This window comes from Notolepis coatsorum (genome assembly GCF_963971535.1).
Source record: "Notolepis coatsorum genome assembly, chromosome: 4".
Lineage (NCBI taxonomy): Eukaryota > Metazoa > Chordata > Actinopteri > Aulopiformes > Paralepididae > Notolepis > Notolepis coatsorum.
The window spans coordinates 29,067,110-29,090,969 of record NC_140168.1 but is presented as its reverse complement, the minus strand read 5'-3'; the positions used below and the strand labels follow the sequence as shown (position 1 = coordinate 29,090,969).

The 23,860-nt window shown below is 42.7% G+C and overlaps 1 protein-coding gene across 1 annotated transcript in view; it reads left to right on the top strand.

Moving 5' to 3' along the window:
* The window catches only part of LOC311226939 (eukaryotic translation initiation factor 3 subunit E), a 61,459-nt gene that overhangs the window by 4,169 nt on the left and 33,430 nt on the right, over positions 1–23,860 (top strand). The window contains exons 2-7 of the mRNA XM_084312402.1: positions 836–995; positions 8,937–9,054; positions 13,283–13,400; positions 17,692–17,734; positions 18,510–18,614; positions 23,629–23,754. Of these exons, the coding sequence (XP_084168528.1) occupies positions 906–995; positions 8,937–9,054; positions 13,283–13,400; positions 17,692–17,734; positions 18,510–18,614; positions 23,629–23,754 (600 nt within the window). The 5' untranslated portion in view covers positions 836–905. The remainder of the gene's footprint in view (positions 1–835; positions 996–8,936; positions 9,055–13,282; positions 13,401–17,691; positions 17,735–18,509; positions 18,615–23,628; positions 23,755–23,860) is intronic.

Below are 23,860 nucleotides of genomic sequence, written 5' to 3'. Positions count from 1 at the left end.
AGTATGATGTCATAATAGAACATTCTAGAACATTTGTGATGTCACAGTATGATGTCATAATAGAACATTCTAGAACATTTGTGATGTCAGAGTATGATGTCATAATAGAACATTTGTGATGTCAGAGTATGATGTCGTAATCAAACATTCTAGAACATGTGTGATGTCACAGTATGATGTCATAAGCAAACATTCTAGAACATTTGTGATGTCACAGTATGATGGCATAATAGACATTCTAGAACATTTGTGATGTCAGAGTATGATGTCATAATCAAACATTCTAGAACGTGATGTTACAGATGATGTCATAATAGACATTCTAGAACATTTTGATGTCACAGTATGGTTACAGTCGGTAGTGTGATAGTAAAGGGTTAACCTTCTGTAGTGTGGCAGTGAAAGGGTTAAGTGAGACAGAGGGGGAAGTATACAATGGAAATGAACAGGGCAAAGACTCGACTAGTGTATCACACCTTTGGATTATCACCTCACATATACAGTAGGCTGCCAATCAAAGTATCTCAATTATATAGTGCCTCTAGTAACTTCCTTTCATCAAGGGAGCTTTAAATCATAAGATAAGATTCGGGCATCATATCAGCATGGGGGAAGGGAGGTACAGTATATCTGTATGTCGTGTGTGTCATATATGTTATGATGAATTGAAAATGGGGGACCCTGATGTAAACAAGACGAAAGTCTTTCTCTGGTCTGCATCCCCTTAACAATTGTGTGTATTGAGCCGTACTGTATTGTACCATTCTGCAATCTGTTAATAAAGTTTTCAATCAATCAATCAATCATCTCAGCATCCTTCTAACCTCGTCCCCAGCTGTACCGGACGCTGATTGGTTGGTCACTACTACGTCACCGCCCCATCCGCATCCCTTCTCGCCGTAAAGATGGCGGAGTACGATCTAACCACCAAGATTGCCCACTTTTTGGACCGGCATCTCGTCTTTCCTCTATTGGAATTCCTGTCCGTTAAAGAGGTGAGTTCCTCTTGAGCACTTGGCACGTTATCTGTTGTTCTTTGTAAAGAAACGTGACGTTAGGCCATGTTTTAAACGTTCTAACCGCCACATGGAAATGGTAACAACAGATGGTAACAACAGATGGTAACAACAGATGAGGTACTCAAAAAACTGAGCGCCCTCCAACCTAACAAGGCCACTGGCCATGACAACATCCCCTCCAAATTCCTCAGAGACTCAGCAGCCGCCATCACCCCAGTCATCACACACATAATAAACCTCTCCATAAAACAGGGACACGTCCCCAAGGACTTCAAAATTGCGAGAGTGACCCCTCTGCACAAAAAAGGCAGTAAATTAGACCCAGGCAACTACCGCCCTGTTTCTATCCTTACCTCCATCTTGAAAGTGATGGAAATTTTTTTTATATGAACAGGTCGAAAAATACCTTGCGGAAAAAAATCTAATCTACGAATTCCAATCTGGCTTCAGAACATCCCACTCCACTGACACATGCCTTCTCTATTTAAACGACCACATCAAACAAGAGGTGGATGCGGGCAAATACTGCGGCATGGTCATGCTGGACCTACAAAAGGCCTTCGACACTGTCAATCACAACATTCTGATTGACAAGCTAAAAGCAATTGGTTTTGATAGTCTATCAGTGAGCTGGATGCAATCCTACCTGGAGGGGAGAGAGCAGATGGTGGAGGTAAACGGTACCCTATCCCCCCCCCCCTCACAGTAAGCTGTGGTGTTCCACAAGGAAGCATACTAGGTCCGCTACTTTTCCTAATTTATGCAAATGACATGTCGTCAGCTTGTGACTGCAACTTGTTCCTGTTTGCGGACGACTCAGCCCTGCTGGTCTCTGACAAGAACAAGTTACAGGTTGAAAAAACCCTCAGCTCAGAACTAGGCAAAATCTGCATATGGCTCGCTGATAACAAACTATCATTACACATGGGCAAAACAGAGTCCATTCTCTTCGGTTCAAATAACAAACTCAGCAAGACCGACGGCTTCTCAGTTACAGTGGGTGACAATATTGTCACAAGGAAAGAAGATATTACCTACCTGGGTTCCATCCTAGAGGCAAATCTTTCCTGTGACAAAATGGCATCCAATGTAATAAAAAAAATCAACCAACAAACTCGATTCTTGTACCGGATCTCCTCACAGGTAAACAAGAATACCCTGAAGACTCTGACAGGAGCACTCATTCAAGGGTACTACGACTATGCTTGCACCTCATGGTACCAAAGCACCTCAAAGGTGCTAAAAACAAAATTACAAACATCTCAAAACAAACTGGTCAGACTACTGTAAGACTACCTTACTCCTAGAACCCACCTCACCCCTGCCCACTTTGACAACCTAGGATGGCTTAGAGTAGACGACAGAGTACAGCAACTTGCAATGGGCCTGGTCTACAAGATACACTACATGACCAAGGTACCCATGTACATGTCAAAATACTTCCCAAAGGTCAGTGAATACCACGATCACAACACCAGAGGGAGCTCCACAAATCATGTTAAACCCAGATTCGGCTCAAACAAGGGACTAAACACGTTTCGCAATTATGCCACATCAATGTGGAACGCCCTACCCAAAGCTGTAAAGGAATGTGAATCACTACCCACTTTCAAAAACACTCTCAAAAAACACCTACGAGAGACTGCAATTCGAAACTGGCCCCTGTAAATGTCCTAACACAACCCCCTCCAATGTACAGTAAATTACCAAGTATGGTCTTGTCAATATTCCAATGTACAGTTTTGTTTGTACAGTTGTACAGTGTCCCCCTCCTACCCAACCTCCCCCCCACTCCTACCCAACCCCCCCCCCCCCCCCACCCAACCACCTCCAATGTACAGTCCCCCCCCCCCCCCCCCCCACCTACCCAATCCAATGTACAGTTTCTACGTCAAATGTATATACTCTTTTTTCTGGACTCTTTTTGTATCACAAACAGTACTGTATTTGCAAATCTGGTATGTCATAAATATATAGATGTAGCAGTACTGTCTATCTGTATGTCATGTATGTCATATATGTTACGATGAATTGAAAATGGGGGACCCTGATGTAAACAAGAAGAAAGTCTTTCTCTGGTCTGCATCCCCTTAACAATTGTATGTATTGAGCTGTACTGTACTGTACCCATTCTGCAATCTGTTAATAAAGTTTTCAATCAATCAATCAATCACGTGCCGCGAGGGAGGCGCTCGGGTTCAACCTGGCTGTGCTGTAGGGGCGCACGGTTTACAACACGGGGAGTCTCGTTGGCCTTTTGACGGGCGGTGTTTCCCCGTCCTCGGTCCCTCTCGTTCACAGGCACCGCTCACCCGGGACGTATAGGATTATAAAACATGCCCAGCACTTGTTAGCTAAACGCTAACTGCTGTTGCATGCAGCTAATGTGAGCTAACTTGGCTAACAACGTTTGCCAGCCACACTGAATGTTTTAATAACAAAAACAAAACATCTATGGTAATAATAATAATATAACGTAACATTACCGACCTGGTTCACTAGTGTTTGTTAGCGAAGTGGCTACTAGCTAAGGTAAAAAAAAGAAAAGGCTAACCCGAGCTAACGTTAGCCTGCAAAGCTACTATTCTATTGACTCCAACGTGAACGGTCTACTACTGACGTATCTCCTCATTTTTATTGTATATTTAATACCATTTCGTGTTTGTAAAATAGTGTAATCTGTGGTTAATAAATGGTACAAGTTGGATAGAATAGAGTTGGCATCTTTTCAGTCATTTATATTATGTTAATCAATCCTTAATCAGCCTAAAACATGCTAGATGATGTATGGCTGGTTGTTTGAACAACATGTTATAGAAACATGCTAGATGATGTATGGCTGGTGGTTTGAACATGTTATAGAAACATGCTAGATGATGTATGGTTGGTGGTTTGAACAACATGTTATAGAAACATGCTAGATGATGTATGGTTGGTGGTTTGAACAACATGTTATAGAAACATGCTAGATGATGTATGGCTGGTTGGTTGTTTGAACAACATGTTATAGAAACATGCTAGATGATGTATGGTTGGTGGTTTGAACAACATGTTATAGAAACATGCTAGATGATGTATGGCTGGTGGTTTGAACAACATGTTATAGAAACATGCTCGCCAACAGGACATCAGTGAGACAGAGGGGGAAATGAACAGGGCAAAGACTCGACTAGTGTGTCACACTTTTGGATATCACCTTGCATACATTATTGTATATTGAACACTTGTTTTGAACACTTTTGTTTACACTTGTTACTTCTATTTTTTTTACTTATCTATTTTTAATTTTTTTATCTAGCACACTCAGGTTTTATTTTTTTTATCTAGCACACTCAGGAGCAGAACAGGAAAAAGCATTTCATATAAAAGTATTCTGTATTTTTGTATGACAACTAATAAAGAAACTTGAAACTTGATGCTGTCATTTGACTGAAACATTTAAGCAGTGGAGAAGATGCTATAGCTGGACCGTGATGGCATGGGCAAATGGAGGGGAAATACTTTAGTAAATATAAATGGTCCTTTCATGCAGTGTTTATAATGCCCATTTGTCCTCCATGTTGGAAGAGACAATGTGTTGTGATAAATATATAAACTAACATGTAATAGCTGTCTGTCTTATTTACTGGATTGTGTAATAATAAACAAGTCACAGTGGAACAGTGATATCATGCTTTCCCAATGTTTACCTACTGCATTTTCTTTTGTGACTGGTTACCAATGGTTACAGGCAGCCATGCTGGACTTGACTTGACTTGGAAGAAAAAACTACACAAACCTTTTGTGCAAGGAAATCACCTATCCTTCTAACTAGGGCTTCACGATATGAGGGACATCTAGCAATAAATAACATTGTTGAATGTTGGCGATGACGACATGATTTGTGATGAATAAATACATATTTAAATATACAGTTTTAATGCTGTTCTGCTTTAGGTTAGCTGCTAACATAGACCCCAGACAATGAATAGCCTATGAATAGCCCACTGAATAATTACTGAAATACATTATTTCCATCATACTTTTATTAAACAAATTGCACCTAAACAGCCACTGTATTGAAAACAAATACCACCAAACATATGCATGTAGGGCTGCTCAATTATGGCAACAATCATAATCACAATTATTTTGATTGATATTAAAATCACGATTATTGAACTTTTCTTTTCAACCAAAGGCTGCCTTTCTCTCATCTTCTACAAATTACCAAAGACATTTAAAAATAACTGTAGAAGCGCGCCATGATGGCTCCCTTCTGCCTCTTGACGCAAGCTGAAACTACTGTTTGGGCTTGGGGGGAGGAGTGGAGCGCACCACTGTGAAGGAAGGGTGTGCTGCCATGTGCCACAATAATCGTTTTACACAACTTGTAAGTTGCTTTGGATAAAAGCGGCAGCTAAATGACAACATTTTAATGTAAATCTCCATTATCTTGTTTTCGTGATTGTGGGAAGCCGAAATCATAATTGAAATGGAGATTCGATGAATTGCCTAGCCCTAGTTGCATGGCAATACATGTAAATATCTGGACATTGACACCATTTTCACAATCTGGCTCTGAGTCTGTACACTACCTCAATGTCTCTGTACACCACCTCAATGTCTCTGTACACTACCTCAATGTCTCTGTACACCACCTCAATGTCTCTGTACACCACCGCAATGTCTCTGTACACCACCTCAATGTCTCTGTACACCACCTCAATGGACTTGAAATGAAATTATCAAGATGTGCTTTAAGTGCAGACCTTTTCATCTAAATCAGGTAAACAGTGTAGGACTTAAACTGTTTCTACAGGTGCCCCCCCCCCCCCCCCCTTTGTAAGGGACCAAGAGTAATTGGAACAAACTAACAATCCATAAATAATATGGTAACTTTTAATACTTGATTGCAAATCCTTGGCAGTCGATGACAGCCTGAAGTCTGGAACCCATAGACATCACCAGCCACTGGGCTCTGTTGTTATTAATGTCCAATAACTTTTGGTCCCTTAAAATGGATGAGGCAAGGGGGCGGCTGATTGGCGCAGTGGGCAAGGCGCTCGCCACCAACGCAGGAGAAGCTGGGCTCGAGCCCAGCTCTCGGCGTTGCTACCGGCTGGCCGGTCGCTCATACTAACACACATTGGCAGTGTTAGGGGTGTGAAAGCCGGTGGGTGGGGATTGGACGTTGTGGACAGCGACTCCTACAGGTCGGTTTGGTGACGCCTGTACAGCAGAAGCAGGAAGTAGTGGGGGCAGCGTGAGCCTCCCACGCGTTACTCCTCGCCACAGAGTTCGAGCTGCAGTGCTGCGGTGAAAAGATGCGACAGGCTGCCTCTTCGTGTACCGGAGGGGACACGTGATGCAAGGCTTCTGTCCTCACTACAACCGAGTCGACCAGTGGGAGGCATAGTCTAGCAACGTTCAAGACGGGGGAGGGAATAATTGGATAATACGAAATTGGAATGGGAGAAAAATAGAAAATGGGGAGAAAAAGTGGATACAAAAAAATGGATGAGGCACATATAGAAATTGTTTTAATTCCTACACCGTTCACTAGGGTTGGGTACCGAACTTGGTACTTTTAAGTGTACCGACCGATTCACGCTAGATCGAACTGTACCAAATGTCGACTCGGTACCCTTACATATTTAGTATACAATAATAACAAAGCTCCCGATGAGCACCTTGCATGGCTTCCCCCGCCGCCTGTGTGTGAAATAATGTGTGACTGAATGGGTGTGAAATGAATGTGAGGCTTAAGTTGTAAAGCGCTTTGTACCACATGACACATGAATGAATGAATGAATGAAAACTTTATTTAACAGATTGCAGAATGGGTACAATACAGTACGGCTCAATACATACAATTGTTAAGGGGATGCAGACCTGAGAAAGACGTTTGTCTTGTTTCCATCAGGGTCCCCCATTTTCAATTCATATAGACATATATGACATACATGACATACAGATAGTCAGTACTGCTACATCTATACATTTATGACATACCAGATTTGCAAATACAGTACTGTTTGTGATACAGAAGGAGTCAAGAAAAGGGAGTATATACATTTGACGTAGAAACTGTACATTGGAGGAGGTTGGGTGGGGGGGGTTGGGTACATTGGGATATTGACAACCATACTGGGTAATTTACATTGGAGGTGGTTGGGGGGGGGGGGGGGGGGGGCGGGGGGCACACTGTATAAACAAGTAACACTGTACATTGAGGGGGGGGGGGAGGAGACACTGTACAAACAAACACAATTGTACATTGAACTATTGACAAAACCATACTAGGTAACTGGCTGTACATTGGAGGGGGTTGGGTTAGGATATTTACAGGGGCCAGTGTTGAATTGCAGTCTCCCGTAGGTGTCCCTTGAGAGAGGTTTTGAAAGTGGGTAGTGATCCACATTCCTTTACAGCTTTGGGTAGGGCGTTCCACATTGATGTGGCATAATTGCGAAACGTGTTTAGTCCCTTATTTGAGCCGAATCTGGGTTTAACATGATTTGTGGAGCTCCCTCTGGTGTTGTGATCGTGGTATTCACTGACCTTTGGGAAGTATTTTGACATGTACATGGGTACCTTGGTCGTGTAGTGTATCTTGTAGACCAGGCCCATTGCAAGTTGTTGTACTCTGTCGTCTACTCTAAGCCATCCTAGGTTGTCAAAGTGGGCAGGGGTGAGGTGGGTTCTAGGAGTAAGGTCAAGCAGTAGTCTGACCAGTTTGTTTTGAGATGTTTGTAATTTTGTTTTTAGCGCCTTTGAGGTGCTTTGGTACCATGAGGTGCAAGCATAGTCGTAGTACCCCTGAATGAGTGCTCCTGCCAGAGTCTTCAGGGTGTTCTTGTTTACCAGAGAGGAGATCCGGTACAAGAATCGAGTTCGTTGGTTGACTTTTTTTATTACATTGGATGCCATTTTGTCACAGGAGAGATTAGCCTCTAGGATGGAACCCAGGTAGGTAATTTCATCTTTCCTTGTGACAATATTGTCGCCCACTGTAACTGAGAAGCCGTCGGTCTTGCTGAGTTTGTTATTTGAACCGAAGAGAATGGACTCTGTTTTGCCCATGTGTAATGATAGTTTGTTATCAGCGAGCCATATGCAGATTCTGCCTAGTTCCGAGCTGAGGGTTTTTTCAACCTGTAACTTGTTCTTGTCAGAGACCAGCAGGGCTGAGTCGTCCGCAAACAGGAACAAGTTGCAGTCACAAGCTGACGACATGTCATTTGCATAAATTAGGAACAGTAGCGGTCCTAGTATGCTTCCTTGTGGAACACCACAGCTCACTGTGAGGGGGGGGGATAGGGTACCATTTACCTCCACCATCTGTTCCCTCCCCTCAAGGTAGGATTGCATCCAGCTCACTGATAGACTATCAAAACCAATTGCTTTTAGCTTGTCAATCAGAATGGAGTGATTGACCGTGTCAAAGGCCTTTTGTAGGTCCAGCATGACCATGCCGCAGTATTTGCCTGCGTCCACCTCTTGTTTGATGTGGTCATTCAAATAGAGAAGGCATGTGTCAGTGGAGTGGGATGTTCTGAAGCCAGATTGGAATTCGTAGATTAGATTTTTTTCCGCTAGGTACTTTTCGACCTGTTCGTAGACTATTTTTTCCATGACTTTCGAGATGGAGGTGAGAATAGAAACAGGGCGGTAGTTGCCTGGGTCTAATTTGCTGCCCTTTTTGTGCAGAGGGGTCACCCTCGCAATTTTGAAGTCCTTGGGGACGTAGAGGGAGAGAGATGGAGAGTGTGGGGGGGGGGGGGCAGCGAAAGGGAGAGAATGTTCTGTCCTCTTCTACATCGCTTTTGTGACGTGTTCATCACGCATGTTCATATCGTCATGAAGGTAAATATAAATATACAGAGTATTGTGCAGCCTTCTAACCGCTCCCCATTACTGTCTTTGTCTTTTCAGATCTACAATGAAAAGGAACTGCTTCATGGAAAGCTGGATCTCCTCAGTGAAACCAACATGGTGGTCTTTGCCATAGATGTGTACAGGAACCTCTTCCCTGAGAAGGAGATTCCCCACAGTAAGTCCCCCGTCTGTTGTACTTGTGACGTGACAATGTAAACAAAGTATCATATCACAATAATTTTCAGTTTTTGATGGTAATGGTATTTAACGGTATTTCGTTTTCCATTACAATATCATCAGATCTTTTTCCCCCTTGTAATACAATTGTCATGGTGCCATTTAAATGGTCTATTTTATTTGACCTTTTTTTAATACTGCTGCAACAAACAATTATTTGATTAACTTAAACATAATCATTTGGTGTGTTGTTACTGGGTCTTGTATACAGGTAAACAACACAGTAGAAAAGTAATATCATGCGTTTCCAGTGTTTTACCTACTCTACCACTGCATATAAATTAAGCATTTTCTCTGAGAGTGGTTAGTTACCAATGGTTACAGGCAGCCATACTGGAAGAAAGCGATGAGAACTAAATAAACATTCTGTTCAATTCCTCAATTATCCCAATTAGAACCAAGAAACGGAAACGGATGGCTCTTCGGTGGGACTGTAGGGCTGGTGATATGGAAAAAATATATATCATTAATCATTTGATCAATCAAGTACTTTTTTCTACATCGATATATATATCATCACGATATCTGCTCACATATGTGAAATCACGGGTTATGTCATCCAGTTGATGTTATTGCAATTTTAAAGTGCTTATAAGCTTCTCATTGCTTCAAGTAAAGAAAAAACAACTGTAAACAAAACATTCCCTTCTGAGTTTTTAACACATTTTAAGCAAACTTTTCACTCTGTGCTTCAAGTAAAAAGGAGAAATAACTGTAAACAAAACGCTCCTCTTTTTTGCACTGGGTTACGACACTATGAAGCGGGTAATATCACTGATTGTTAGCTGTTGAGTCGATCCTTTTTCCTGTTTTTGATGCACACACTTGTAAGTCGCTTTGGATAAAAGCGTCTGCTAAATGACTAAACTGTTACTCTTTTCATTATAAATGAAAAAGAATGCATCAGAAACAATGCAGCAACTTACTTAGCAAACCTGAATTTAGTTGAAAACCTGACTTGTGAAATAAAAAATTTAAAAACAATACAACGTGTTTCTGCTTCCCTGTAGTAGTATGACTAGTACTACTACTCCTAATTAGCTCCTGTCTGCTCTGAATCCAGGGCTTAGTGCGGAATTTATTAGCTTTTTTTATGACATTAACACCGAAGCAGGGACATTGCTGTGTGTTGTTTGATATGTGAATCCGAAGCAGTGTGGAAGTGACGTACACGTTGTAACACGCCGTAGCGTCCCCGGTCATGTTTGCTTGGCACCAAACGTTCCATCTTCTCCCGGACGCGTGAACACTTAAGGCAACCAACTTGCACTTCCGCGTTTCTCTGATTGGCCGAGCGCCTTCCGCGTTTCTCTGATTGGCCGAGCGCTAAGCTCCAGGAGAGAGGAGAGAGGCTGAAAACCCCGCCGTTCTTGGCCGACTGATGGGAGCCGAATCCCGGATCCGATTTGTCTGATGAATACCCGCAAAACATGGAGGTCCCGAACGCATGGAAGTATTGATTGCGTCGTAACGAATCATTAAAAAAAGATACCGTTAACTGGAATATTTTGTGCCTTTACACATATGTTGGATTATGTAATTGGTTTGTCATGACAAACGAATAAAAAAATCGCGATTTACCCGGTGGCTACAACAACACACAGTGACTACATGCATGTTTTCAGCCTCTCTCCTCTCTCCTGGAGCTTAAGGGGGAGCTTAGTATTCCTGCCTCTGAGGAGCGCGTCGCGGCTCATGCGCATGCGCGCGCTCGGCCAATCAGAGAAACGCGGAAGTGCAAGTTGGTTGCCTTAAGTGTTCACGCCTCCCGGACACGGAATTTCAGTCTAGATTAGGGCAAATTATGCAATATTCCATGTTTTACAGTTAATTCCATTTCTATTGGTAAATTCCGCGATTTTCCGTGAGCGAGCATTTCATATGGCTCTGGGCAAACAGGACATGGTCACTTGTCCCCTAATAGCTTGTCAAATGACTCGTCGGATGTTTCGTCTTGTAACTCGAGATTGGAATCATGCAATTATAGGTTGAGTGGGGTGACGATTGAAAGGCGGCAAATTCAACTTTCCAACAATGTATTGAATTATTGGGAGAAATGGCCAAAAATGCCCCGGCAGACGAGGGCAAAGTGCCGTGACGTGCGCAAGCGTGCACTTTCGGGCCGCCCGATGTTTAAATCCGTATATATGAGATTGGGGAATTCCGATAATGCTTCCTACTCGCCGATTGCGAAAACCGGTCGATGACGCGTGCGAAAAACATAACAGAAATACAACTCTGACCGGAGTTGGAATGAGAGAGAGAGAGCGAGAGAGCGAGAGAGAGAGAGAGAGAGAGAGAGAGAGAGAGAGAGAGAGAGAGAGAGAGAGAGAGAGAGAGACTTACTAAGTGTAGTAGACTCGAGACGACGGAGCCCCGCTAAACCATGTAAGGGATAATGTATAGCTACAAGGTCATTGTCGCAAAATAATTGACCGACACGGAGTTTAGAACACTGAGGCGCCTCACCAAGGTGTTCTTTAAACATCAGTGAACGTCAGTGAAGGTAAATTATTTTGAGACAATGACCGAGTATAGCTATACATTATCCCGCTTATTACAGGGCTAACTTACTAACAATATACCTAATTCATTTTACACCATCGACAAGACGAGATCAAATGCAGACGCAGTTGTTCTGTGGCTCCTGTCATCATCGCCGGCAGCCGGTCTGATTGCACTGATGAGTGCAGCTGTGCATATGCTGAGCAGCTTTCGTGACTGCGACCAAAATGCTTGATTGTGATTGGTCAATAGCGCTCTGTTACCCGTATCAGCGGTCATTATTGCGCGTTGCCCATGGCAGCGGTCAGTTATCGAGAAATAATTCACCGCTGTCAGGGGCAACCGAGCGCTATTGACCAATCACAATCAAGCATATTGGCGAATGTTAAAACGCCATGTAATAAAGATATATAATAAACATGCGCTACACTGCCCCAGGTGAGTAGGGAGATGCAACCAAGCTTGCCGTGAAGACCTGCCCTACTCTGCCTCTGATTCGCAGACTGTGGGTGGGGGAATGTGATTGGACCAAAGCAGTCACACCGAGACAGTGGCTCCAGTCGGACATGCATTGCAGACAGAGACGCTGCTTGCATTAGAGAGCGGAGAATTTCGACTTGTAGTGTGTTGGCGCTGTCTTGCAGATAATACAGATATAATACATATGAAAATGGTTCAAATGAATTGAATTCGATTTCAAACGGCACGATTTGATCCACTTTTTCTCGTTCTATTTTTCTCCCATCCCAATTACCCGCTGTGCCAATTCTCCCCTCCCCTGTCTTGAACGTTGCTCGCATATGCCCCCCACTGGCCGGTTGTAGGGAGGATAGAAGCCTTGCATCACGTGTCCCCTCCGATACATGAGGAGGCGCCGGTCGCGTGAATATTAAAGGCAACCAACTTGTGTTCGGCTTTTCTCTGATTGGCCGCGCCCCCCCGCCCCCACGCGCAAGGAGCATGCGAGGAGCAAGCGAGCGGCGCGCGAGCGGCAGGCTGCTGTTCCAACCAACTTGTGTTCCGCTGCGGTAGCAGTGGACATACAGTACAGTACAGTCACACAACAGAACACCGCTGGTTCGACCAGCGCTTTTGCCGCGTCTCTCTTTGCGCGAGGGCGTGTGCTAGTGGATTGATTGATTGGCCGTGTGGCCAATCAGAGAAACGCTGAACGAAAAGCTGAACACAAGTTGGTTGCAGCACTTTGTTAAACTTTGTCAGTGCTGTAAAGTTTAAACCTTTTTAAATCTTAGACAAACAAAACACTTTGCTTCCATGAAATATTGTAAGCGGTCATTTGAGGCTTTATAAAAGCAGCACAATGAACACATCTGTCAGTGCCGAGTCCGACCTCATCTTAAATAACAGACAGCATTGCTTGTTGTAGTTAACAAAGAGAGGCAGAGTTGATTTTGCAAAAAGAAAAATCATATATATATAGATATATTTTTTTTTTACATAATCGAATTTTATTTTCATATTCGAATCCCATGCCCATCGAACGAAACTTGGAAGTATTTAAGACGGCCCTAGTGCTCGGTGCCGAGTCACATCTCTCAGGAGGTGTGAAGGCCACAGATGGCTCTGCAATCTCCATTTTGGCAGAAGTATAAGTTGGGCTTAAATTAAAAGATGAATAATTGTGTCTGGTGTCCCTTCAGCTCTGAGGGAGAAGATGACCACGGTGGTGGCCCAGCTGAAGCAGCTCCAGTCGGAGATGGAGCCCATTGTCAAGATGTTTGAGGACCCGGAGACCACCAGGCAGATGCAGTCCACCAGGTGAGCGTTCATATACTGGATACTAACTTGCATCCCATCCATCTTAATATCCTGATCATGCCCTGCGTACATAGGAGACTATTCAGAGTATTAACATGGTTATTTGTGGCGGTGGTTGGCCTGGTTCCACTAGGTTCTTAGGTTATTTGTGGTGGTGATTGACCCGGGTGCGTTAGATACACATTAGGGCTGGGCCATTCTTGCTAAAATGTGAATCACGATTTTTCTCTAAGAATTGAGATCACGATTCTCTCACATAATTTATTGCACTCTTTCTTAAACAGACAACATAACGTATATCAAAGTGCTTGACTTAAACTTAAACATAACATATATCAAAGTGCTTGACTTAGGGCGACTAGGTGATGCAGTGGGCAAGGCGCTCGCCACTAATGCAGGAGATGCTGGGTTCGAGCTCAGCTCTCTCCGCATTGCTATCAGCTTGGCTGGTCGTTCATACTAATACAATTGGCAGTGTTAGGGGGTGGGGAGCTGGTGGGTGGGGATCGGACGTTGTGGACAGCGACTCCTACAGGTCGGTTGGTGTGCCTGCGCAGCAGAATCAGGAAGCGATGGGGGCGGCGTGTCCCTCCCACGCAGACTCCCGACGCTGAGAGATTTGTTCAGGTGAAAAGATGCGACGGCTGCCTCCTCGAGTACCGGAGGGGACACGTGATGCAAGGCTTTGTCCACATTGCAGCCGGCTTGTGGGAGGCATGGCCTAACAACGTTCGAGACAGGGGAGGGTAGAATTGGACAATACGAAATTGGGATGGGAGAAAAATAGAAAATGGGAGAAAAAGTAGATAAAAAAAAAAAGTGCTTGACTTAAACTTAGACATAACATACGGTATATCAAAGTGCTTGACTTAAACTTAAATGTCTCTTGTAACATACAAAATAACTCAAGTCAGAATCGTCATTTAAAAAAGTAAAGTAAAAAGTAAAAACATATAAAAAAATGTATTAAAAAAAAACGTAATTTAGAAATGAGATTGCATAAGTCTATGAATCGATATTCGAGATCGCAATTTTTTTCCGATTAATTGCCCAGCTCTAATACACATAGTCAGCGATGGAAAAGACTGTACTTGCCTCACAAGAAACACTGTTAATATGTTATTGTGTCAGTTTTGTGAAATCTATTTGCGGTGGGTCATCACAAATGCTCTTTATGTATCAGAAATGCTGTCATGGAAACTAAACATGCGTTGCCCGCAAAACCTGACCGTAATAGGGTTTTTACGCCCCTATGTGTCCTGGCTAATATCGGCATATTCCAGGGATCATTTTTACATTTCTCATTGGGATATAATAATAATAATGCATTTTATTTATAAGGCGCCTTTCAGGACACTTAAAAAAAAGTCCACAAATCGGTGAATGAAAAATGTATAGGATCAAATGAAAACTACTACTTACTAAAAATGGATGTTTAAAAGTACTAAAACACCCCCAAAAAAATCAAACACTAACAAACATTCAGCACCGACAATGGGGATGCTGCCATCTTAAACAAAAAAAATCTTTATTTTTATTTAATCTTTTTAAAGCTCCGGGGCTCTAGGGGGCCGGGCCAAATGTGGAGGCGGGCCGGAGTAGGCCTGCGGGCCGGATCAGGCCGTAGTTTGGGGACCACTGATCTACAGCTTGTTGCATTGATATTATCAATAAGACATAATCTCTAAGCATTTACAATGTAGACTTGACTGGCACATCTTTTAAATCAAGTAAGTAGTCGGGTGGGGGGTTGTGTGTGTGTGTGAGGGGGGAGGGGGGCGCGGATGGGGGCGGAAAGCTTCAGGGGCCTATAGATCATCACTTAATATGGTACCTGGAAAATCGGGAGGTAGCATGGAAAAAACGTTCAAGGCAAGCGTGGGAACCCTGAGGCATGTTAGATCTCTCTAATGGAGAAAAAATTATTGTATTTGAATAATTGTTGTCCTATGATCCCAAACCGATGGACTAAGTCTATACTGTTCAGTAAAAGCAGTCGATCGGATCAGTACTCTGGATCAGCACTCTGGATCACTACTCTGTATCAGACTCCTGGTCAGAACAACGGGGCAGACTACAATATATTTGCGTTTGTTAGCCATGCTAGCGATCTAAACAATCAATCCATGCCAAAGCTAGATATTTAAAAGGTGAAAGACTCACACTCACAGCCATGCTGATTTGGCAAAATTATATCCAGCCATTTTAGCCTATTAGTACTTTATTTACATATTTTAAGTGCGATCAGGCTGCTCAACACAGTAAAGTACATTATTAGAATCTTGTCGATCCCTGTTGCTCTTTTGAACGACAGCTAGTGGTCACAAGAGTCTCTCAAACCACTTTTGAGTGACTAGGAAACAGGCCGGAAAGCGCATGTCGTATTCCATTCCGTGTAATGGGGCTACAGTGACTCGGGAGGTAAAGCGATCGGCTGGTCATCGGGGTGTCGAGGCGAACGGAGAACAACCGCGACCACTGCGGTTGTTTAAAGGGGAACTATTTTATAAATGGCCTTTTCCAGTGGTTAGCATTGTTTTCTAGCAATGTGGGGGTTGTACCAACACTGACTAACCCACAGAATTGCCTCGCTAGCCTACGTAGTAATGCTGATTTGCATATCTCAGCCCCCTCTGTGGTTGCAGCCCACAATCAACAATTTGAGGAAGTTTATAGAGTAACATTGAAGTTATGACCAAAACGGAGCGAGTGGAAATGATGCACAATATATAAATCATTTCGTCTATTTCTCTGGTCGTGTAGTGTTTAGAGTGCAGCACGCACCCGTTGGCTGGTTAACATAATTAACTAAAGTGATAGGTTTGAAAGATTACTTAGTAGGTAAGTATTTCCCCATTTATGAAAATGATTGTAGGTTAGGCTACAGTTTGTTATGAATGTTTTTTTTGTGTGTAAACTTTGATCACATTTCAGAATGTTGAGGGACAAATGGATGGATTATCAAACGTTTGAAATAGTTTTGGGACTCCTACGACGTTAGAATTAGTTTCTTATCGCGATCGCGGGTAAACTTGATTGTCTTAATAAAAAAAGAATATATATATATATTTTTTTTTAAAGTGCGGTACCACCGCATCCCGCGGTGATGAGCCACACACAAAACCGCGGTGAGAAAATAGGGAACAGCCCGCCCCTACCCCTAACTACTCCCGATGAGCAGGTCATCACCTTGCATGCTCGCCTCCGCCGTCGGGGTGTGAATGGGTGATGGGTGAGAGGCCTACGCTTTTAAAGCGCTGTGGATAAAGGCGATCTATAAATACAGTCCATTGACCATTCCCTCCAAAATGATGAAACAAGTGAGTAAGTTGTGATGTTAAATAAGTGAGAAGATGTAAGAATTATTTTCACCCGACATTATGACCAGAGGTTTAAATATTGTCTGACTTCTGTATTATGGGCTACTCCTATAAAATGTTCTATAATATTTGTATATCATTTTTTATTTGTATGTATGTTGGATATGAATTCCAGCCCATCACCTTCTCACCCAGTCTTTCCTTACTTTTCCTCCATAGAGCCTAAAAGCTCCTCATTAAGCAGATAATTTGATTATACACATATTTTAAATACTAGTCATAGTGATGTAACTGCAGAATATACCAGTTAATTACAGTTAAATCACAATGTTGGCTCTGTGGCCGATGGCTGTTAGCCATCTGCATCGACCCAACCCTAACACTAACACACACACACACACACACACACACACACACACACACACACACACACACACACACACACACACACACACACACACACACACACACACACACACACACACACACACACACACACACACACACACACACACACACACACACACACACACACACACACACACACACACACACACACACACACACACACACACACCACATTGCACATGTGCATTCACCTTGCCAAAAAGATTAAGATTTATATTTCATAGAACGGCCTTTTAGAACAGAAAGATGTACGTGGAGCGAGACATTTCTAGTTCCCAGCGTCCAGAGTCTCAAAGTCTGTACCCAGAAATCCAGATTGATTGTATGCACTAGATTGAAGTTGTAATTTTTTTTAGACATGGCTGGCTTAGATTTGTAGTAGCCAAGACAAACAGCCCATCAAACGGGTTTTTAAAGTGAAATAGACTTATATATTTGCCCTTGATTCAGACCAGAAGTGGAAAAATACACCTGAAACGAGGCTTTCCAAATGACAGCGGGCGCTGCCTGCCAACTGGCGACTCCGGTTTAATGACAGAACTGTCTCTCTCTCTCTTTTCCAGGGACGGACGGATGCTCTTTGACTATCTGGCGGAGAAGCACAACGTGAGTCGGCCCTCTGGCTCTGCTGCTGCCTTCTTCTCTCCACACGGTTTCCCATGACTCCCGCGTGAACCCACGGGTGTTTAGGGGGGGGGGGGGGGCGTAGTGGGAGTGGCTGCAGGGGAGACGTGAAATTACTTCCCAAAAACCTTAACTCATTTTCGGGGTTTGTATGGCTTGCAAAAGAAAAAATCTGTGGACATGTACTTTCTGTGGTGGGTTGTTAAGAATAAATGGAACAGCCCGGGACTCGTGGATAAAGCCACAAGAATGCCGGAGATTCTATATTTGGCGTGATGTTTTGCTTTTGTTACACCTTCACTGTGAAATATATAGAATAGAACCACCCCATGAAATTCAATCTATGATTTAAAGGGGCACTTCACCAAAAAGAACAATGCTGATTTATTTTGCACATAATGTCACACACATCCCACAGTTTTGCACACAGTTATTGACCGTAAATGAGTTTGAATAGGGCCACCAGTGATGTAATCGGGGGACATTGACTCCTTGTGTTAATTACAGCACTGTGAAATTATGTAGATGAAAAAATTACCAATACCTTGTCTTATAGGCACTGCTACCTAATCATTTAATTGAGCTGTAATTGACACAACGGACATTGATCATATTATGTTGGTCTTGTAGCATGAGGCAAATGCAGATAAATGATTTCCCCTCGGACAATAAGAGTATTAATTATTATTATTATTATTATTATGTATTATGAATTGGTCAGGTACAGTATAATGACGATGTTCTGTTTGTCTTGTAGTTCCGTCAGGAGCACCTGGACACTCTGTATAGATATGCCAAGTTACAGTACGAGTGTGCAAACTACTCTGGCGCTGCTGAGTACCTCTACTTCTTCCGTGTCCTGGTAAGTCTCGTTTCATGTCGACCACCCCCGCAGTGATGCACATTTAGGCTGCCCCATCTGATCAGACCGTCTCAGGGACCCCGTCTGAGAAGACTACAACTCTACAACGGTCTACTAGGGGGGGGGATCACCAGAGGCCCCACGATACCATATTATCACCATACTAGAGTCACAGTATTGTAATGTTGCAATATATTGCAATTTTTATTACCTTTTTTCACCTGCAATACAAATATATAACATTATATGTTGTATTTAATAAGATCACGTTTTCAGTCTCTTCACCACATTCCAATCATTTTTATTGCAGCAAAATGGTATTGTCAAGCTAAAATAAGGAAATGTGTGTGTGTATATATATATTAATAGTTAATACAAGGCCTGTCGATTGCATACTAAAGTAATTGGAAAGTTATTCTTGAACCACTTATAGCACCTGCATGAGTCTGGCCTCTTTTTAAATGAAACATTCTGAACTTTGAGAATGTTCACAGAGAAGAATCACTCGGAGTGCTTTATTATTATTATTATTATTATTATTATTATTATTATTATTATTATTATTATTATTATTATTATTATTATTATTATTATTATTATTATTATTATTATTATTATTATTATTATTATTATTATTATTATTATTATTATTATTATTATTATTATTATTATTATTATTATTATTATTATTTACTTACGTCTGAATTATTTTGCAAATAGTTGCCTGCAAAAAAGAGTTCCAGCTTAGAGGTATGAGCTGGAAAACACAGCGGGTCCATAGCCTGACGTCTAATCTAGTACAGGGCCCTATTCCCCGTACCTGGTTCAACTAAGTCGATCAAAAGTCCCATTATCCAGATTCAATTAACCTGATGTTTGAATCCACGCTTTCCCTGTTCCTCGAAGGTGGATTCAGTCTCGTTCATTTGAACCAGACTTGATGCTCAGGATCAGTGCGCGCGGCCGCCTCAGCTGAAAAGACAGCAGGTGTCGATCGCAGAAATCCTGATTTTCTAACGGCATTGATTGATTGATTGATTTAAAACTGTATTAACATATTGCAGAATGGGTACAATACATACGGCTCAATAGCCTCGCCGACAAGTTAAATGCATAATCTATAGGCTAATGTTAAATCCCTCATTACCCCAATCAATCAGATTATCGCTGCTGTCCGGACAAAACCTCATAACTCCAAAAACCCAACTTTTCAGCAGATGAAAAAAACGAACACAGATTTCAGGGTGAATAGAGTTAGGAGGTTTAGACAGATGATCGGTTTAATGCTTTCCCATTGTTTAAACTTTGTAAAACCCACACACACATATGGAGGATGATCTATGGAGTTGATTTATATAAAAAAAAAAATATTAAAAAAATTGAGTTATGAGGTTTTGTCCCGACAGCAGCGTTATATTTCTTTAAATGTGCCTGATGGCAGTAGGCTTAAAATGGAATGAATAATCGAATGAGATCTATTGCTAGCGAAAATAATTAGTTAAACTCTTTCAGAATAAGTAGATACAAACAAGCCCAAAGAGTATCTAATTGATAAGAATTAATAGATTCTTATGAGGATATCTGCACTGTATGCACTCGGCTTAGGTAACATGTACTTTATATATAAATACAATTTTCAAGGCGCGACCCCCGAAATAACAGAGAGGCTTGGAGCCGGCTATACAGTTTCACTATTACTCAGGTTTTAATCTGTTTCGGACATAATCCATATGCATTGAATTGATTAACCTTTGGTTTATACCAGTGACGCATGTTCATCATCAGATAACAGTGCTTGAACAGATAAATGCATTTTCTCAAATGCATTAATGTGACGTCAACGGCTCATTCAATTGCTCAAATCCGTCAAACAGCGCATCTCATCAGACATTTTAATCCCAGTTACAATATCACAATAACGTGTGAGTTATGATACAATTCAACAATCCTCAGATTCCTCGTAATTCATAATCCACAAAGACGCATAGACACTTCAATTTTATGCTTGAATGAAACACAATCCGGCGCTCCGTTAAGCAAATCTACAGCGGAGAATATATGAAACTAATCAGAGCCAAACGGCCGATAGGTTTCATTCATTAAAAATATCCCTGCGGGATTCACATTTGCAATGCGCCGTTATTAAAATAACCACATGCAGTGTGTATCGCGACTCCGAGCGCCGTATATGACGTGCATTATTTTATTTAGGACAAAGTAAATCTATAGGCTGAATATGATTTATTATCAGCATTTAGTTCTATTATTATACATTTCAAAAGCCCCCTCTAGGAAAACGAAGCACAAAAACATAATTTAGAATGGTATAATGCAGATCTACACTGTGGTAATTATTTCAGGAAGCGAGCTGGCACTTCTTTGCGAGGGTGTGGCCATGGTTCATCCAGCTAACTGAACTTAACCCTGCTCCGGACCAGGTTCAAACTTTCTGATCTGTTACCATAGCGATTTAGAATATCCGACTTCGGGGAACGGAAATGTCTGGCTTAAGTCAAGCTATGCTGAAAATTATCCGGCTAACTCAGTTAGCCAGGTACGGGGAATAGGGCCCTGGTCTGAGAACCGGTGCTTACCTATATAGACTTGATGATCCTGGCTCTGGGATCATCCCTGCTCAAAAGCATTATTGCACACAAATTGAACTCAAATGTTTCTCTTACATTGGTTCAAAATACACAACCACAACAACTCAAAATCTGCGCTCCATCCCGCTCTCACTATCTCTGCATGCGCTGTTTGTGTGTGTGTGACGAAGAGAGCTGTCCACCTTCCGTGGTGCTGAAATCTGTGCACCACCGATCAACTGATCAGCTGGCTCATTCACTGTCACAAATTTCACACTAACTGTCTAGTAACCGGTAGGTTTTTATTAGCAATGGGCTAACTGCGACTACTACTACGACAGGCACCTTTAGGAAAATACTTGGGAGTCCGCTGATTAACTTACTGAGATTCAGCAGAGGTATGCTGTTGCATATAGATTTAGCAAAGAGCACGTATCAATAGACTAGGAGGATCCACTTTCAAATGTTAAACTAGTGTAGCCTGCCCACCTGTAACGTTAAACTAGCGTTGGCTAACTAGTGTAGCCTGCCCACCTGTAACGTTAAACTAGTGTTAGCTAACTAGTGCAGCCTGCCCACCTGTAACGTTAAACTAGTGTTAGCTAACTAGTGCAGCCTGCCCACCTGTAACGTTAAACTAGCGTTGGCTAACTAGTGCAGCCTGCCCACCTGTAACGTTAAACTAGTGTTAGCTAACTAGTGTAGCCTGCCCACCTGTAACGTTAAACTAGCGTTGGCTAACTAGTGCAGCCTGCCCACCTGTAACGTTAAACTAGTGTTAGCTAACTAGTGTAGCCTGCCCACCTGTAACGTTAAACTAGCGTTGGCTAACTAGTGCAGCCTGCCCACCTGTAACGTTAAACTAGTGTTGGCTAACTAGTGTAGCCTGCCCACCTGTAACGTTAAACTAGTGTTAGCTAACTAGTGCAGCCTGCCCACCTGTAACGTTAAACTAGTGTTAGCTAACTAGTGCAGCCTGCCCACCTGTAACGTTAAACTAGCGTTGGCTAACTAGTGTCGCCTGCCCACCTGTAACGTTAAACTAGTGTTAGCTAACTAGTGCAGCCTGCCCACCTGTAACGTTAAACTAGCGTTGGCTAACTAGTGTCGCCTGCCCACCTGTAACGTTAAACTAGTGTTAGCTAACTAGTGCAGCCTGCCCACCTGTAACGTTAAACTAGTGTTAGCTAACTAGTGCAGCCTGCCCACCTGTAACGTTAAACTAGTGTTAGCTAACTAGTGCAGCCTGCCCACCTGTAACGTTAAACTAGTGTTAGCTAACTAGTGTAGCCTGCCCACCTGTAACGTTAAACTAGCGTTGGCTAACTAGTGCAGCCTGCCCACCTGTAACGTTAAACTAGTGTTAGCTAACTAGTGCAGCCTGCCCACCTGTAACGTTAAACTAGCGTTGGCTAACTAGTGTAGCCTGCCCACCTGTAACGTTAAACTAGCGTTGGCTAACTAGTGTAGCCTGCCCACCTGTAACGTTAAACTAGTGTTAGCTAACTAGTGCAGCCTGCCCACCTGTAACGTTAAACTAGTGTTAGCTAACTAGTGTAGCCTGCCCACCTGTAACGTTAAACTAGCGTTGGCTAACTAGTGCAGCCTGCCCACCTGTAACGTTAAACTAGCGTTGGCTAACTAGTGTAGCCTGCCCACCTGTAACGTTAAACTAGTGTTAGCTAACTAGTGTAGCCTGCCCACCTGTAACGTTAAACTAGTGTTAGCTAACTAGTGCAGCCTGCCCACCTGTAACGTTAAACTAGCGTTGGCTAACTAGTGTAGCCTGCCCACCTGTAACGTTAAACTAGTGTTAGCTAACTAGTGTAGCCTGCCCACCTGTAACGTTAAACTAGTGTTAGCTAACTAGTGCAGCCTGCCCACCTGTAACGTTAAACTAGCGTTGGCTAACTAGTGTAGCCTGCCCACCTGTAACGTTAAACTAGTGTTAGCTAACTAGTGTAGCCTGCCCACCTGTAACGTTAAACTAGTGTTAGCTAACTAGTGCAGCCTGCCCACCTGTAACGTTAAACTAGTGTTAGCTAACTAGTGCAGCCTGCCCACCTGTAACGTTAAACTAGCGTTGGCTAACTAGTGTAGCCTGCCCAGCTGTAACAAATTGGGACAATCTGAAGCTGACACCAGACATGCATCGTTCACATGGGGAAACAATGATACTACTGAGGGAAATCATCATAAGTATTTTGTGGAAATAAGTTGACCATTTCTGTAGTGGCAGCTGTAGCCTAAGATTACATAAAAGTTCAATATAATTTGAACAAATGTACTAGTGTCAAACCCTGAATGTAACTGATTAATTTGATTAAGCGTGTGTGTGTGGGGGGGTGACCCGACCCGACCCTCTGTTTAAATTATTATAATTTTTTAACACCGACCTCACTAAGCATGTCCTGTCGTTTCTCCCCCAGGTGCCTGCTGCAGACAGAAATGCCCTGAGCTCCTTGTGGGGCAAGCTGGCCTCCGAGATCCTGATGCAGAATTGGGACGCTGCCATGGAGGACCTCACCCACCTGAGGGAGACTATCGATAACAACGTAAACGCCCCAGCGCTCAGAATCCGACACCGCATTTAGATTCTCTTACATAGACCGTCCATATTGAGCGATTCACTTTTTGGCGAAGTGCGGCTGGGATGGATTA